The 19,131-nt window shown below is 42.8% G+C and overlaps 1 protein-coding gene across 3 annotated transcripts in view; it reads left to right on the top strand.

The window, feature by feature from the left end:
* TRRAP (transformation/transcription domain associated protein) overlaps nt 1-19,131 on the top strand; it is a 1,102,174-nt gene that overhangs the window by 893,143 nt on the left and 189,900 nt on the right. For all 3 annotated transcript variants that reach the window (XM_069209830.1, XM_069209829.1, XM_069209828.1), the window contains 5 exons: nt 5,502-5,681; nt 6,326-6,472; nt 6,866-6,985; nt 14,326-14,613; nt 16,670-16,807. In XM_069209830.1, coding sequence (XP_069065931.1) covers nt 5,502-5,681; nt 6,326-6,472; nt 6,866-6,985; nt 14,326-14,613; nt 16,670-16,807 — 873 coding nt within the window. The remainder of the gene's footprint in view (nt 1-5,501; nt 5,682-6,325; nt 6,473-6,865; nt 6,986-14,325; nt 14,614-16,669; nt 16,808-19,131) is intronic.

Below are 19,131 nucleotides of genomic sequence, written 5' to 3' on the forward strand. Positions count from 1 at the left end.
GCAAACTTGTGCTGCCCTAGGGTCAGAGCATGAGTGAAATATGGAGCCACCCTGTTCTTCTCTGTGTAGGTGGCAACAACATGCAATTTAAAAGTGCACAGAGATGCCCCTACTGACAGGTGCAGTGAGTGACTACAGGGGGATGTCTGAGGGGCCCATGGGAATCCCTTTCTAGCCCCTAAAGGGGTCGCACTCGCGGACGCATTGACTGTGCGCCACTTATTTATTTAGAGCAATGACCTCTTTAGCTCTGTGCCTGCATCCATAATAGGGCATGGGCACAGAGGCAGTGTTTGCCTCATTTGCATGGGGCCATGCCACCATGGTAATGAGGGAACACCCCCGAAGATAACGCACAATCGTCTGCGCATTCTGTAATACTGCAGTGCCCCGGAGGCGCATGAAACTATAATGCATGTCTGTTGGTCCCCCTGGATTTTGTTTAAAATACGGCATATGATGTCTTCTTCAGCACTGTTTTCAGGCCTCCTCCTCTCTTTCAGGATAAAAACTAAACAAATAAATAGCTGAGGTGCTTAGTGCTTCTACCCCTCTGAAGGTTAAGGTCAGAGACAGTACAGTGCTAGTGAAGCTTCATGTGCATGTTAATGGCCAGATCTTACGGATTTCTGATTCCAGAGATTGACCTGAGACTGTGGCTTGCATTTTTCTTGTTGGCAGTGAAGATGACCCCAACACAGGAAATGGCTGAGTCTCACTCTGGGAAGAAGAAAGCTACATGAACAAATTAGATGTGTTGATACTGCAGCCACCTTTCTGGTACTCTGCATTTGGAAACCAAGCCAACTAGGCTGGCTAGGACACTGCCAGCTCACATTCAAAGATCATCAACATTTTCTGCAACGCAAACATGGGGTCCAAATGAATACTATGATTGACCAATAAATATTGCACAGTGGCAGTTGTAGCATATTGATGCTATATGCACTAGGTCCCTTGTGGTTTTGGGTGGGCTCTGAACAGGAACGTATGTGATATGCAGGGTGGTGTCAGGGTGTGGTTCTGGGGAGTATGACATAATATGCAGTGTGTGAATGGATGTTGGAGAATAAAGATATGCTCAACCGCAGCTCCTGTGGGTGGCGTAATCTATGTGCATGCTCCAGGGATGGGAAGACGCTAAAGCGGTCTCCACTGTGTGGTTCTAGTTAGGGCTGGGTTTCCATAGGAAATGTCATTTTTTGCTTTGCTAATAACGTTGGTACTGTTTAGGGACTCTTCACAAAACTTTCAACAGAAAGGTTAAGCCAGCTCAACTCATGAACAAGTTCTGGGCGGTCCGTCAAGTGGGAGCTGAGAAAAAAGTGAGGGCCGAAAAAAACGTTTTCCCCATACAATTTCCCGTAGGAAAATTCAACAGTGCTACAGTCAAAACCGTTGACCAGATTTACAACAAATTGGGCAGAAAACTAGCTCATTACCGAGAAATCATGCACTTGTGATTTGGTGCAAATCTGTTCAGTAGAATTTGACAAATTAAGGTTAAAAATGTATGTATATATAGTAACGCAGTAACACCGCTGAACTATGTCGAGGTCAAAACACAAAATCTGACTGGCTGGCCACAACATGAAGAGAAAGTTACAATCTCCATTTTATGACTCGGGGACTTAGTCCCTACATCGTAGAAAACTAGGGGTACCTTGGTCCTTGGCTCAGCGGTCCTGAAGGGATACCTCTTGGGGGCAATATAAAAAAGAATGTTTGTTTTGCTGTACAACAGTACTAAGGTGGGGCTCAGTGCAGCCCCCTGTGTAATTTCATGATAATACCATGAGTAAAGGGGTTGGCCAACATAGAAGTCTTTGCCACCCGTGAGTGAGGCTAGACCCTGTGACTAACCCCACATTTGGCTTTGCCTCTGGAATTCTATAGCATAGGAATCTTGGCTGTGTATGAGAGCTTGGGCGCAGAAACTAGCCACCTCGTAGACCCATTAAGGTATGGTAATAGAATATTTACGTTAAAAACCTAGAAATTGAATAAAAATTTAAAAAAAAGGTTAAGATGTTATAGTTTGGTGACAATGTCAGTTAAAACGTTGCTTTTTAAACTCCAAAAGCTCCTGAAATTCACCAGTAGTTAACTGAAGTAACTATAACAGACGCCCTTGCCAGGCTCTGCTTATTACCTCACACGTTAAATCACTCATGACATGTTCTGTGACTTTATTGGTAGCATCAGTGTGACATCTACAAGTTAGTTACTTCAGTTAGCTATAACTGGGGAATTTCAATGTTTTTTATTTTTAGTTTCAAATGTAAAATGTTTACATAACTGTAACGTCAATTTAACCACTGTTTTTCCATGGAAAATATATATACACTCATGCCACCTCAAACCCCCAGCCAGCCACCACTCCCACACGAGAGACATGATGAAATGGCAAGAGACACTATATATGGCAAGTGGCGGCATAATTTTTACAGGAAGTGTCAGAAGATAGTCTCCCTAGGGGTGTAGATTTAGAATAGGTCTGTGACACTGCACTCTCACTGCTGATAACTGCTCTTGGGAGGCACAGGAGTATCCATTCTCACATAAAGAGGGGCCCTGTAGGAAAGTGCCTCTCTTGACAAAAACTGCACAGTTGTATTTCTCAATTGGCCAAACCTTTAGCACCCCCACTGTAAGTCCCTAGTAAATGGTACCCCTGGTATCTAGGACCTCAGATACTAAGGAGTGTCCCTAAGGGCTGCAGCACGACTTGTGCCACCCTAAGGGATCCCTCACCAATCACATGGCAGGCTGCCATTGCAGACTGGGTGTCTCGGTGTAGACCAAAGTGAAAATACAACATGGTACGCAGCCTGTCTACCATGTCCCCTATACACTGCATGCAGTGTATGTAAGTCACTCCTCTAGCAGTCCTTACAGCCAGCCGTAAGGCAGAATGCATTATACGATGTGAGGGCATATCTGCACGAGCACATAAGCTATGGCTTTGTCGATTCTCAGACTTAGTAGGTGACCAGGGAAGCTATTTTAAATGCATGTGATGGACACTGGTCGCTTCGAGTTTCCTAGCTACTTGATGGCTTCTCTGAATATAAGGATGCTTGGTATCAAACATTTCAGATTAATAAACCCTCACTGATGCCAATGAGGGATTTATTAATAACTGCACCCAGAGGGCACCTTAGAGGTGCCCCCTGAAAACCTACTAGCTACTAGTGGGTTGACTGACTGGTCCTGACCAGTTCAGCCACCATAGATACTTTTCTGGCCTCCAAGGTGAAAGCCGGCGTTCTCGAGGGCCAGAGGCGAAAGCCTGCACTGGCCTGAGGTGTTATCACATTACCCAGGTAGGCTCGACATTCCAGGGCAGGAAGCTTTAAAGGCCTGGTTGCCTTTGTAATGTGATCTAGGTCTCTTCAGATGGTGGAGGTGACTTTACCTCCCTGTCCTGACGCCACTTTAAGCGGCAGCACAGGTGGGAAAAGAAGTCAGATTCTGCAGGTTAGGTGGTGTGCCCACTTCATGCTAGTCCCATCCCTAAGGTGGACAAGCTGAAGTGGACATCAACCCAGGAGGATTGTCTGAGCCTTCAGAAACAAAGACTCAGACTCCCATGAGCAGGGGATCTGCTCAGCAACAAAGTCTCAAGGAAGGACTCTGCAGCCTCCGGAACAGTAAACACCCGGCACCCAAAGTGACCTCTGCACCCGATGTCCACTACCAAGGTGAAGGCAACCAAAGGTGCCAGCAAGGTTCCTCAGCTGTCCAGAGCCCGGGTCTACTCGAGTTTAGCCCTTCTTAGACTCCTCCAAGTTGCCTGCAGCCTCTACACGCAGCACCCTCTCCAGCGGCCATGTGGTTAGAGAAAACCCAACACCTCTAGCAACCACTGCACCCATCGCCCCTAACCCAATATGAGGTGGGTCATTGGTGCCAACGACATCCCCTGGCTCATCTGAGTTCAAGTCCCCCCGCTGGACTCCCCAATAATGTCTGCAGCCTCAATACACAGGACCCCCGATTGCAAGTACTCCTGGAAGAAACAACCTGATGCCTAAGGGCACTCCTGCATCCGCCGCCCCAGGGCCCTGGAGAAAAGGATCAAAGGTGCACCTACATCCCTGAGCACCTCAAGTCTACAACCTACCTGCTTGTTGTCCCGAACTGGCTTCCTAGCTAGAGCCTGCAGCCTGTTTGTCACGAGGACCAACTCTTATAGAAAACCATTGGGTGCCCCATGCCTTACTGCACCCAGCCGCACCAGTGCTGCCTGGAAATACCTGATGGTGTGGTTCTGATCAGTGCCCAGTACTTACCTTAGCTCCTTGAGATGGGCCTTGTGGGTAGTTGTTTAACCCTGTCTTTGCTGAACATTGTTTTCCTTCCTATATTATCATTGAGGAATTCTGAGAACTGCACAAAGTGTTGATTTGTGAATCTGAAAAGTATTTCTGCTTGAAAAAGTACTTACCTGATTACGAAGTTCTTGGGTTTGAAACATATATAAAAAAACTGTTATTTTTCTAACTTGGTCTTGGATTTATTTTTTGAGTATGTCTCTCATGTATTGCTTCTGTCAGTACAGCAAATGCTTAGCACTATCCTGTGATAAGCCTAACTACTCACCCTCAGTAACACAAAGATAGAGCATTAGTCCTATCTACTTTTGACTTTGCAACCCAGTTGGGGATATACTGGACTCTCTGCCCTGTGTACTTTTTAGTGCATCATTTAGAGAGCCAGCTTCCTACAGGCCCCCTTTGGGTGCCCCCTCCTGCGTTGTCAAACATAAAATGACCTATCGTACCTCCATTGTATTTGGATTATTTACAGGCGTAGTGGAGTAAAATCTCAGAAGAGCATGAAACATGCAATAGTAGGGAGGCGTAAGTTTCTATAGTTATGCAGAGGACGCTGTGTCCTTTTTTGGCCCTTTCACCCTTAAAAACCCATAGGACAATTAATAATCAAAGCCTTCATCACTCTGTTTACTTAATTATGTTAATATTGTTATTCACTCATAATTTAAAGGAATCTCTATTGGCTGAGAGTGAATGTTCTGTTTGTTCAGCCTGTATTGAGACGTCAGTGTTGTAGATTGTAGGCTTCGATAACAGAGGCAAATCCAGGTGCAAACCAGGGGCATGATAGGTTTCACCTCTGGTCTGTACTATAAATTATAGGATTAAAAAGGAAATTGATATCCCTAAACTGTAAAAGTATAGCAACTATATATATTATTCTCACATGAAAATTATGTAAGATTTTCAGTTTTTGAAAAAGAAGGTATATATTGATTATCACACTTGTGATTTCTAGCCTTCCTGAACCTCTGAATTGCAAGTGCTAATTGATAAGCGAGGCGGTGTGGGGTAGGTGGTAGTCGGTGAGTAGAGGGAGCATAGATTAATCTTTCTGTATAAAGTGCTAAACGTTTCTTCTTTTTTTGCCCTTGCCTAATTAAGTCTCAGAAATGTTATGATTGAATGTGACATTCTGACTTGAAAACATTCTCTCTTTAGCTCCTCTTGGCAGTGTGTGAGAAGATCACTACGATTGGCACCAGCTGCCAAGGTGCAATGCTTCCGTCTATCACTAATGTGATCAACCTTGCAGACAGTCATGATCGAGCAGCATTTGCCATGGTAACACATGTCAAACAAGAGCCAAGGGAACGCGAGAACAGCGAATCTAAGGAGGAGGTAAGACTTTCACTCAGTTTCCGAGCATTTAATGTTCTGCCTCACTAAAGCAGAGGAGGCAGCCTTTGGGCATTGTGGTGCCATCGTTTTTTGTCTTTCTCCAACATTGACTCATTAATAGTTACACATGCTTACATAGTCCCCATTGTCAGCTGGGAATCCTCAATTTTCAGTGTTAATATAGCAATGTTTCATTTACTGGTTTTCTCTTTGAAAATGCTAACCTTTTGAACTTAGTGATAAAATACATCAGACAGTTGAAGCAACCTTGTCAAATATCACAGGCTACGCTATTTTCATTGTCATCATTCTTTAAGACTCTTCAGTAATCTTAAAATGTACAATATTTCCAGTTAATGTTGCCAAAAGTTTCCATCCTCTCCCTTTAAATTCTTTTTAAATGCATTCTCTATTTTCCTTCATTTAGTGTTGTTTCTCAGTGATTTCACCATAACAGTTCTCATTTTGAGTGCGAAGTTCCATGTGCAGTAGATGTAAAATCACCCAAATCCTTTGATGTATTATGATTGCTTTCACTATTTTCAGTAGTGAAATGCACTAGGCTAATGGCAATTATTATAAAATGAATTTGTGATTAAGTTGTTAAGCAAGTGGTATAAAAAATGTTCCTTGTTCTCTTTTAGGATGTGGAGATTGACATTGAATTGGCCCCTGGAGATCAAACCAGCACCCCTAAAACCAAAGACCTCTCAGAGAAGGACATAGGGAATCAGTTAAATATTCTGACAAACAGGCATGACAAGTTCCTCGACTCTCTGCGAGAAGTAAAGGTTAGTGACGCTCTTTGAACGTATTAAAAAAATGGGCATTGTTTCAGCAGATGGGGAGTAGAGGGATGCATTACATTTTTATGTGCTGAACATCTCAACAAATAACTTAAATCAATATGATTGCTTACTTGCTTTTTCCTCCTGTATGTGTCCTTAAACCTATTCTTTACAGTTTCCTTCTAGATCTAAACGCAATGGAAAGTCCTAATTCTATCTTACTGCCAGTCTCGTTGAATGCTTTTAGTGTCAGATGTGTGCCTCTACTTGATTAGTCCCATACAGACCAAATGATTTTGCAAAGCATTCTGATGTCATTCTGTAACTCTCTGGGATATTACCCTACAACACATGCTTTAGGACTTCCTTATCCTGGGTCTTTTTTGTTCTCCTTAGACTGGTGCATTGTTAAGTGCCTTTATCCAGTTATGCCACATCTCTACACCATTAGCGGAGAAGACTTGGATCCAGCTTTTCTCTAGGCTGTGGAAAATCCTGTCCGATCGCCAGCAGCATGTGAGTTTTTGAATGAGATAACAGTGCACCTTTTCTGCTACTGTATATAGAACACTCTAATTGAAAATGTATTATTTCTAAAAAATCTACACGTTTGCTGAACGTTTTATTGCTTGTAATTAATATTGCACTTCGTATATCGAGTTTCTGTAGTAATATGAGCTTAATTATCATTCTCGCCTGCTTATTTCCCAAACCACCCTGACTGTGGTTTTTAACCATAAACTACATTTCAAGTAGAAGCCTCTTCTTGCACATTTCTTATCTTAGAAATAGTCCCAGTTACTAGTCTTCATTAGTTTATTCCCAGTGCTCCATTATTCGGTGCCAATTGGTACCAGAGTGGTTTTAGCCACCCAACCATAAAAGTATCTCCACTGGATATGACTTACCAAGTCCTTAAGTACCACCAGCACTCTAAGCTTCCTTTTCTTTTTTCCCAATGTTTTGAGATTTTTTCCCTAGTTCCTGGTACAGTTAGTGGTTTCTGGATAATATACATTCTGGATACTGTCAATTAACAGTGGCATTTCAGGGCCTCAATTACTATTGCTCTCCTGTTCGATCACAACTTATTCTTTCAAGAACTTTACGGGGGAAGCAAAACCAATTTGTCAACACTTACTAAGGCAGGATGTTGTGTGTTATACATATTTGTGTGGTTGAAAATCTGCCTTTGGTATGGCTGGGCTTTTCCATTTGTGTTTGGTTCAATTTCATCCAGGTTTTTATGATTCCATCGCAGACATGAATCTGGTGGTGGTTGTAAATTGTAGTGCATAGTGGGTAGCTTGAAGCTATTTGACGATTTGTTGTTGTTAATGAATGTGTTATAAGTGTGCTAGAATCTCAGATGCAACTTAACTCCGAAAATAAGACGCAATAAACTCTTTGTCCAGTCATGTTTTTTGTTGTAAAAGGAACGTTCCTTTATGTATTGTGATGTAAATTCTACCACACAAATCATGGTTGTACAAAAAACAAGTCAAAATATGGCTGTACTAAAAACGAAACAGAAGGTAACAACTTCTTGAACTGAGACAGGACCAAACCATTTTCTGATCAGGCAGTACATCCTTCAACTAGGTTATTATGGGTCCCTTTGGTCTATTACGTCCTGTTGGGGAAGGCTGTCTGTAGCCTCAGCAGGATTGCAGATTTGCTCCACTCCCCAGCTCATCATCCAGCAAAATCCTTGACATACTGTTTGAATCTTACTCCGCTTTGCACAGGATTAGTTAACAGGAGTTTTTTGCTATATCTGGGAGGCGGAAACTTGCTCCAGCTTGTGGCACCTGCATGTAGCTGCTTTGTCCCCATTATGTTCATGGTCAACTAAATCGTCTCGCAGGTCCTGGGTTGAAGGGTGCTACCAGGGTGTCTCTTGAGGTGAGAAGAGGCAAAGGGATTTGGACATTACGTGGCTTTGGCAGCAGTGACCCCATGTGATGCAGAAAGCACCCTTATAGCCATCTTGGGTACAGTGGGAGAGATTGCCTTTGTAGCTGGTGCACTGTGCTCTATAAGACAGGATTGGGCCCCCACATGTTGTCCTCCAATGAGAGACTTAGTACCCCACTCAACTTGCTTCCTGCTCTCATCTGCAGTAACTTCTATTCGGGGCTGTATATGTGATCTAGTGAAAGCTGTGCAGGTTCCTAAGCCCAGTGCCTAAAAGTGATGGGCCTTCTGCCTCATAGCATACATTTGCCTTGCCTTGGGAGCTCTCAATGTTGCCATTAAGCAGGTTTTCATTGCCTCATTTTCCTCTTGGCATATAGATACACAAGTCAACTATCAGTTCTCACTGTGCATCATAGGCATTTGAGACTAGGATTCCCACAAGCCTTTTGGAGACTCTTTGACAGCGCAATATGTAGAACAACACACAGAAGGGAGCTATGGATGTTGGAAAAGATGGGATCAGTCATATTGAAGTTAAATAATGTCCTCAGTGTTAGACACTAATATAGTCACCCTCACCTGTTTGAAATAGCAGAAAGATACCAACAGGCATGAGGTTGGATATGCTGGAATGTTGACTCAACAATATGGAGAATGGGTTCCAACAACTCGAACAAGTCAGTCCCGAACATGGGGAAAGTTTTTTACAGTCAGTGCTGTCAAAAATGAAGATCTTGAATTGCGTTCTAGTTTCAACAACATAAGAATTATAGCCCTCCCAGAAAGCAGTGAAATGGGTGAGGCCAAATTGTTTGTGGAGAAGCTATTTATTGAAATGTTTGTTTGATCCAATTTCTTCTTCATATGACTGATAGATTAGGTATATCTATCCTTAACGGCCAGACTCACTGATAGTTAGGGAATTCATTCCAGCAGGAATGACGGGAAACGATTTGAATTTATAGGTATTGTGTTTGATTTTTTTTTTTTCTCAGTTTCTTATTAATCTGTACTCTCTGGTTAAACTGTGTTACCACACTTACATGCCTTACCTTAGGATAATACACAATAACGTTGAACACAGCACTGGGCCTCAAATTGATATTGTGTAAACATTGTGGCCATAATCATCCCAAAAAGGCCTGTTTAGTTCTAACATCTAGATCATCATCGTATTATAGTATCTTTCCTACTGAAAACCTACCTTGACACAAATTTAAACCCAACCCTCACGTCAGCATGGGGCATGTGTAAATAGAATCTTCTCATCTTTTGGTACCTGCTTGAGAGGAAAATCCAACCTGATTCGCAAAACAGGAGATTTCAAGCCTCTAAATATATATATGTATATGGCATGCCTCTTCTAGTACAAGGTACTATATTTCACAACTTTTTCCCACTGCCTAATGTTTATGTCCCTGGTATAAAATCCCTAACATTTTTGACAATGTACTTAACACGTCAGAGGTTTACAGTCTCTAGCTTACTTATGATGAGGACACTTTAACTTGACCGCTGAGTGTTGCTGTTGATTGCTCTGCTGAACATGGAGCACATACCACCAGTGTAGCAGTAGTCCTTCAGGTCATGGAAATGTGCAGCCTCTTGGATTTATGGTGCATTCATTTTACTACTCTGTTCCAGATTTTTTTTGTTTTTTTAGGATAGGTTACTAGCTGTTATCTAGTCATCTCCTCCCATAGATTAACAGTATGGCCTGCTTACATTACATGCTTTGAGACCATGCTCCTGTCTTGCTATACCTGAGGATGGCAGTGTGTAAATTACATTCCAGTCCCTGTTGATTTCCCGTGGAGGTCTTACTTGATACCTTATTTAAGATGATATACTATTAGCTATCACTGAATACTTTGAGAATGTTGGGTCACTCCCTCATCACTTTGAAGATTAGTAAGTGTTCAAAGTGTGTAGCTGTGACAATTGGATCAGTAAACTGGCCGACGTTCATAAATCTATTATGACAAAATTTAATCAGCTGGATAAGTCCATCAACACTTGAAACTCAGCTTGCTGAGAGATGTAATGGTGCTACATTGACAGATGTTAACCAGCACCTGCTCTCTTTTAAGAGCCAATAGACCAAAAGATTAAATTTGAAAATTTCATGGCACTTTGTGTACTGGTATAGTGAGTGAGAGAGACCAGGTAGAACGCTGGGGGTTAATGCTGGAGCAGTGGGAATGGGAACTACTATAATATTCTAAAAACCAAATGGGGTCTTACTTGTACTAGTGAAGAAATCATAGATATGTTTGTTGACCACTACTTCATGTTTTTATTTGCCAGAGAGGCGATAACTACATCACATGTACAGCCTTGCCTAGATGCAGTAGCCATTGCCTGGATAGGTGATAACAGAAATGCCACTTACTGGACCATTTAAATATAGCAGAGATCCAAATTGCTATTGGTAGCCTGGCTAATAACACAATCACAAGCTCTAATGGCCCAACAGCCTTAATCTAGAATTAATTTAAAGACCTATTGGACCTACTCCTATTTACGCAGAGGGACGGTAAAACAGTTGCCAAGGTTATCAATTCTATAATTAACACCTTATGGGCAAGTGAGTATTCCTGGATCCGGTAGGACCCCAGAACGTAACATGTTCGCACAAATAGATGAAGTTAGGCTGTCTATTATTTTGAGACACCAAGAAGACCTTTAATTTTCTAGAACATAATTTTCTGTTCACAATCCTGAGTGAAAATTGGCCTTTATCTGGTGGTTCTGATTAAGCACTTGTACTCCAATGCATTAGGTATAACTGCCTGCCTGAGCCCTTCACCATTAATACAAAAACCCATCAGCAGTGTCCTCTCTCTTCCCTACTCTTTGCCAACGCAATAGAACCACTTTCATGCTGGGTAAAAAGGACACCATGTTCATAGAAAAAAACAAAAACATTTTCTATCAGAAAACCTATTGTCTCGCTATATGAGGGAACTAATCTCATTCACACCTTTTAGAGAGTTAATTAAATTGGCCCCAGTGTGGTATACAGATAAAATGAGTTAGATATGAGATCTCTGCACTCATAACAAAGAAGAATGCTGATCTAGATTGCTCATTACATAGGCGTAATGACTCCAAGTGCTATGTAGGTGCTCCATACATGAAGATAATTGTGATGTTGATGGATAATTATGATCTGGTATTGTAACACTCACGGGATCACACTTTCCACTCTCGATGGCCAGGACATTAGCAATCAAACGTCAATGTAGTCCAAGTTATAGTATTTATTCACAAACATTTTCATACCCCTAAGCAAGGCCTTTTGTCCAAAAGCTATGCTCTCCTTGGTCTAGACTGCTATGGGCTTAATGGTCAGCTTCGCTTGAGATGGGAGATTCTAGCTCTCCCTACAATAGGCCTTCATTTGTGGTTCTTGAGCTTGAGAGGTATAAACGTGCTGCCCTACCCAACTTTGCAGCATTCTGGCACCATCCACATCAGTCCATACAGCATATAAACATTGAAAAGGATCAAATCGAGTGGAGAGTGTTTTGGATGGTCTTGGCTTCATGTCGACCTGGACTTACCAACCTAATGCTGTACTGTCTAGCATGAAGTGAAATGAGGTTCGCTACTGCAGATCACACTCACCTGACCTCCCTAACTCTGGGCAGTCTGCTGCTGAATAGACGAAGACCGAGAAACCCATGCTTTTTAACCAGTGGTAGTTTTAATATGTTATACATTGCGGCAGACAGTGTGTGGTCCTACCTCACCCTTCCAACAGCACTTTCGGAATTAATACCACAAACACAAGTAGTACATACACAAGGCATAGTCTTCAAATAATAAGTTGTTCTTAAATGAATGCACAACCACAACACATCTGTCCCAGAGTGTGTGGGAGACTGACCTTGACTTCACTGTCGGCTGTGGGTGTTGGAGGTTCTGCTGTTCACAAACTGATGGCATCTATTTGAACTATATGCATAAGTTGCAGCACTCACAATATTTAACAAGTTTAATTGACATTACTATACATCCCAACAGGTTTGATCCGACAATAATTTCAGCCTGTCATAGATGTTCTCACACACTTGCAAACTTCATTCTTCTAGTACAGAAATGTCTTGAGATCAGAAATTATTGGAAGGTTATTATTAATACAGTAGTCACAATAGCAACATATCTCTTGAATCCTTCCCATTAATAACCCTATAGGGTTACGTAACTGAGGTACCAAGATCAGTTAAGAGGTTAAAAGCAAACCTGTTCTTGCCAGTTAAATGTAGTATGGTGATGGCTTGTTTTAAAAGCCCCCTCATAGATAGAAACATTGGCTGGAGGAGGCCATGTTTTTTCACCAACACTATTGAGACCTGATCCTCTCTTCAACCTTCTGTAGAGCACCCACGAGGTATCTGAGGGCCCACTGTGTAACCATTTATGTAAGCTCAATCAAATTACTTAACCAACCTATCTGTTTGAGTTTCTGTAAGACATAAACAATTATAGTCACACTATACACAGAAGTGAAGGTGTTCCATATGCTTTCTGGCCTATTAAATGTAGTTATGTCATCTGATGAGGAAAAGCAAGAACTGCATGGGTGTCGATTTGCCATGTTTTTCCCTCAGGTGTATATATCCAATGTGACCTGAGAATGGTTATTCTCATGCGATCTCTTTGTACCTTATGCATTATTTGATGTTACTGTTTGCTGTTATGGGAAAGTTATAAATCAAAGAATAGACAATAACATACACAGAGCAGGTCGTCAGGCTGGAAATGCAGATTACAATTCAATTTCCAGTTCCAGCCGCCTCGAAACCCTTCTTGAACTCACCCAGAATGTCCACTGCCGAATAAAGAAGCCATGAATTTAATCACAGAACTAATCCCAGAAATAAAGATCAGGCAGGGACGTTACTCCCACTGTTACTTGTGCCCCAGCTTTACAATGAACAGGTTGGAAATGATCATCCTAGTTGAAATAGGCTCATTCTGCCAAGGGGCAGGCCACATACTCATTGTGGATCCCTACTGGTGAACTACTTGGGTTTGCTGAACACCTTCACTAAGCTCTTCTGATTTTGATCCCAGGAATGAGGCCCATTTTGGTTGTGTTATTATTTAACACGTCCTTGTCTGTTGTGTGGACTGTCCTTTCTTTCCACAAAGTCTCCTCTTCTCAGTAATCCTCACCGAGGAAGCTTTATAAGATGTGTAGAATAGTTACTATTAGAAACAACAAAAGCAGTGGTGCCGCCAGCTCCTAGGCAGAGTTTATAACTCTTTCGTTCTGTATTTTACTGTGGATGAAGCACCGCTAGAACGAACTTGCGCCTTTATGAAAGTGACATATTTTCTGCATCCAGTCTGACTCTTAAAGATATTTTTTAAATGGGTGGATCACGGCAAACTGGAATATCCTTAACTGATGGTAATTAACACTTTACCTATTCTGTAACTCTATCAACTACATAGTCTTGAATGGTAGGGGATGTTGTTTGTTTCCTGTTAAACGTTTAACCGTTGAGTGTACTGAGTTGTACTAAGTGCACAATATCTTACAATATAAAATATACATTCCATGTTAACAGCTGGTAATTCTATTGTTTGTATGGACTTTGGCCTTTTTTCATTAGAATTATTCATAATTATTTCACTTCTTCATTTTGGTCATTTTAGATTTGTTATTTAAAGATGTTTTTCTTAATTTCATATGTCTGGGTTGATTAGTTGCTTAACTAGTGTTTGCTTGAGGAAAGAAGTGCCAGAGTAGAACATTACCTGTTAAATTAATAAATACTTCAAGTTGCATTTACCTGTGAAATAATGTCAACCTTAGTATACTTTAGGATCTGATATGTCAAATGACACAAGAACATTTTATGTGATCTCTGTGCTAAGATGATCTTCCCCGTGTCTTCTAACATGATTATTTCATTGTGCAGGCATTGGCTGGTGAAATCAGCCCTTTCTTGTGCAGTGGGAGCCACCAGGTCCAGAGAGATTGCCAGCCCAGTGCCTTGAACTGCTTTGTGGAAGCCCTCTCTCAGTGTGTCCCTCCTGTTCCCATAAGGCCTTGTGTGCTGAAATATCTGGGCAAAACGCACAACCTGTGGTTCCGCTCCACACTCATGCTGGAGCATCAAGCTTTTGAAAAAGGTTTAAGTCTACAAATAAAGCCCAAGCAGACAACTGAATTTTATGAACAAGAGAGCATAACCCCTCCACAGCAGGTAAGGACTTAGTAGAGTGCCTTGGTACTTATTTCAAAATTAAATTAAGAAGTCTGGCAGGTACATCTCCAAGGTGGTACTTTAAAGTCGACTAAATGCATTTGTGTTGGTTTACAGTATAGGATTGTGTTTTATTAAAATGCTGACAACTTCCCTAATCCCTCTTTGCACATTTGGAGTGATAGGCAGTCTTTACTACATTCCCCCACTTGTTTATGCAGTTGTTCCTTTAATCCTCCCAAAAATCACCCTGACTGCACTGGTTACTCTTTACTCCTATAGAGGAGTGTGATCTTTTCTAGTTAGCCAGGCGTTGGGTGAGAAACCTCTTTTTAGGGCAGTAATTTTTGGCAAACAATTGCTTCTTCAACAGAAAGGGACCAGTCTGATTCATAGAAGTTTCAATTATTAAACCTATTGGTGTGTGGAGAGATAAAATTATGTTGGAAAGGATTTGAACATGGATTGATTATTGCTGTGAAATCTCGTTCTCAAAGGTGACCCAAAATATTAAATATGAGCACTTATGTAGTTCCACTCAAAAGGGTCTTGAGGCACTGTTTTATGTGCTGTTTTTTGTGCTAGACTGGTAAATCTTTTGGTTTAGTTGGGGTCTTGCATGACTGATGAGGCAGTTTTCCAACAGGCACTGCTTTTGTGTCTTTTTGATGAGATCCATATTCATCAAGGCAGACGGTTGCTAGATAGAGAGTAAATTGACCTTTTATCTACTGACAGCTCGTGGGAGTCCTGTTTTTGAAGTCTATTGGTAGCCAGTTGAAACTTGACAGCATCTTGAGCCGGTCCGGTCACGCACTACAAATTTCCCAGGTTTTTAAGTACTGAAATACTCCAATGATAATTTAAAGTTGCTCCTGGTATACACTTAGTTTTCTGTTTCTATTGGTATCGAAGGAAACCGGCAGACTTGCTCTAGTGTTTGGTCAGGATTAGGAATTTAGATAAAGCACCTCAGAGCATATAACAGCCAGCAGTCTTGGTGTCCAGCTCTCTTAATAGCTTTAAGAACGAATACGGGCTCCACCTATTTAAAAGACGTAGACTCTGTGTTTTCATAGAATGTGGTCAGAGGTATGTGACAACGTATATAAAATGTAGGAATGAGTGCTTAATTTGTCAATATATCTAAATAAGCGTTCAGGCCGAAAGTTTTCAAGTGCCCACCCGCTGATCTGCAGAATGCTGGTGTTGACTGATACCTTTTGCTTCTTTTTCCCACTACCCTTCACTGCATCCCTTTTTGCAGTCTATTTTTCATCCCTTTTGTTATTGCATTCATCACTCTTCCTGTCTTTCTCATGTGCTTTCTCCGCTGTCTGCCTTTCTTTACCTTGCTGTGAGTCAGAGTGTAATGGTGAAAGTCCAGGTGCCCTCCACCAATACAACTGAATCACTTACTCGCAACCTTGCGTTGTTTGATCTGTGTGGCACCCTGTGCTAATGGCCCCGGGAACTGCATAGAACACTGGTCAACACATTGTGTTGAAGATTCCAGTTAGAAATAGTAGAAATCCCTTCCCACGTGGCTACTGGTAAAATAGTAAATACCTGTAAAGGCCCCTCCCACCGAAGCTATAACCTCACTGCCACCAAGATCTCTCAGGACGCTTGCTCACATAAGAGGTTCACTGTGGGTAACCTCATGTCAGCGTAGTGGAGCACGCCAATGGAGCTTCCGATGGAGGTGTTCGCGGCTGGAGAAGAGTTTGGCATGTCTGGAAAAACATGGTTTTGCAACTTGGATCTTCCAATCCACGCAGAGGACTTTGATCCCAGTAGGTTTGTCTACATGCATTTCACTGCAGGCATGTACATAGTGAAGAGAGATTGGTCTGAAGAGTTGCCCGGGTAGGAAGAAAGCAAGACTGAGTTTAACAAATCCAACCTCTTTCAGTATGTGTTTTATTTTTTATTTTTTAAGTCACAGGAGCTTTGTGAATTTGTGTACCACCAGGAATAACAGAGCAGATGCCAGAGGCCCCATTGAAAATAGTTGTCTCCCAGTTTACAATAAGAATACCTTTATGTATTGCAGGAAATACTTGATTCCCTCGCGGAATTATACTCTCTGTTACAAGAGGAGGATATGTGGGCTGGTCTGTGGCAGAAGCGTTGCAAGTTTCCAGAGACGGCAACTGCCATTGCATATGAACAGCATGGCTTCTTTGAGCAGGTATGTTTTTTTAAAAACAAGATTGTGATGTGTATTATCCAATGAAAGACAAATACTTGTTTAAATGAATGTGCTAGCAGACTCCTTAACTTAGAACATAATTTCAGCAGCCAGAGAATGTTTTTACATTTCAGAGCTGTAGGAGGCTGGCCTGGTTTATAGTGGGTACCTTGTGGTACTTACATACTATGCCAGGTCCAGTTATCCCTTATTAGTAGAATAGCGGTGTTTCTAGCAGCTTAGGCTGATAGAGGTAGCTATGGCAAAGCAGCTTAGGCTGAACTAAGAGACATGCAAAGCTCCTACTATACCACTTATATCATATAGCACAATATCATAAGAAATACTCAGAGTTACTAAAAATAAAGGTACTTTATTTTAGTGACAATATGCCAAAAGTATCTGAGGATACCCTCACTTAGGAGGTAAGTAATATACACAAATTGTATGTACACAAACCCAAAACAGGTAAGTAACAGTAAGAAAAGTAGTGCAAGCAATGTAGAATCACAATAGCATGCAATAGATAGACATAGGCCTAGGGGCAACACAAACCATATACTCCAAAAGTGGAATGCGAATCACAAATGGACCCCAGGCCTATGGGAAGTTGTAGAGGGTCGCTGGTACTGTAGGAAAACAGTAAGGGTGTCCAAAATACCCCACCCCGAAGACCCTGAAAAGTAAGAGCAAAGTTAACCTACTATCCCAGAAAGACAGAATAGTCGTCATAGTGCATTCTGCAAGAACCACAAGCACCAGCAAAACAATGAAGACTGATTCCTGGACCTGAGAACCTGTAAAGGAAGGGGACCAAGTCCAAGAGTCACGAAAGTGTCCAGGGGGAGGAGAGGGGACAAGAACCCACCAAACCCCCGATGAAGGTGCAAAAGGGCTGCTTCCGGATGGAACAAGCTGAAGATTCTGCAACAACAAAAAGGGCTAGGAACTTCTCCTTTGGATGGATGATGTCCCATGGCGTGCTGGAGGTTGCAGAAGTGTTTCCAGGCAGAAATACTGCAAACAAACCTTGCTAGCTGCAAGAGTCGCGGTTGAGGATTTTGGGTGCTGCTGGTGACCAGGAAGGACCAGGATGTCGCCCCTTGGAGGAGGAGGAGACAGAGGAGGCGCTCAGCAACTCAGAGAGCCCCCACAGAAGCAGGCAACCCCGCAGAAGTACTGGAACAGGCACTTAGAAGATCTGAGGACAGCAGTCGACTCAGAGTCACAAAGGAGGGTCCCATGACGTCTGGGTCCAACTCAGCGAGTTGGGCAATGCAGGACGGAGTGCTGGGGACCCAGGCTAGGCTGTGCACAAAGGAAGTCCTGGAAAAGTGCATAGAAGCCAGAGCAGCTGCAAATCACGTAGTACACAGGTTTGCTGTCTGGCGTGGGGAGGCAAGGACTTATCTCCACCAAATTTGGACAGAAGGGCCACTGGACTGTGGGAGACACTTGGACCCAGCTCCTGTGTTCCAGGGACCACACTCGTCGGGATGAGAGGGGACCCAGAGGATCGGTGATGCAGAAGTTTGGTGCCTGCGTTGGCAGGTGGAAGAATCCGTAGACCCACAGGAGATTTCTTCTTGGCTTCCAGTGCAGGGTGAAGGCAGACAGCCCTCAGAGCATGCACCACTAGGAAACAGTTGAGAAACCGGCAGGATGAGGCGCTACAATGTTGCTGGTAGTCTTCTTGCTACTTTGTTGCGGTTTTGCAGGCGTCCTGGAGCAGTCAGGGGTCGACCCTTGACAGAAGTCAAAGAGGGAAGTGCAGAGGAACTCTGGTGAGCTCTTGCATTTGTTATCTGAGGAATAGCCCAGAGGAGAGACCCTAAATAGCCAGAAAAAGAGGTTTGGCTACCAAGAAAGGAGGCTTGGCTACTGAAAGAGGTAAGCACCTACCAGGAGGGGTCTCTGATGTCACCTGCTGGCACTGCCACTCAGAGCTGTCCATTGTGCCCCAACACCTCTGAATCCAAGATGGCAGCAGTCTGGGACACACTGGAGCAGCTCTGGGCACCTCCCCTGGGAGGTGCAGGTCAGGGGAGTGGTCACTCCCCTTTCCTTTGTCCAGTTTCCCGCCAGAACAGGGCTGGGGGATCCCTGAACCAGTGTAGACTGGCTTATGCAGAGATGGGCACCATCTGTGCCCATCAAAGCATTTCCAGAGGCTGGGGGAGGCTACTCCTCCCCAGCCTTCACACCTATTTCCAAAAGGAGAGGGTGTAACACCCTCTCTCAGAGGAAATCCTTTGTTCTGCCTTCCTGAGACTGGGCTGCCCAGGCCCCGGGGGGGGGGGGGCAGAATCCTGTCTGAGGGGTTG

This window comes from Pleurodeles waltl, chromosome 10 (genome assembly GCF_031143425.1).
Source record: "Pleurodeles waltl isolate 20211129_DDA chromosome 10, aPleWal1.hap1.20221129, whole genome shotgun sequence".
In the NCBI taxonomy this organism is placed as follows: domain Eukaryota; kingdom Metazoa; phylum Chordata; class Amphibia; order Caudata; family Salamandridae; genus Pleurodeles; species Pleurodeles waltl.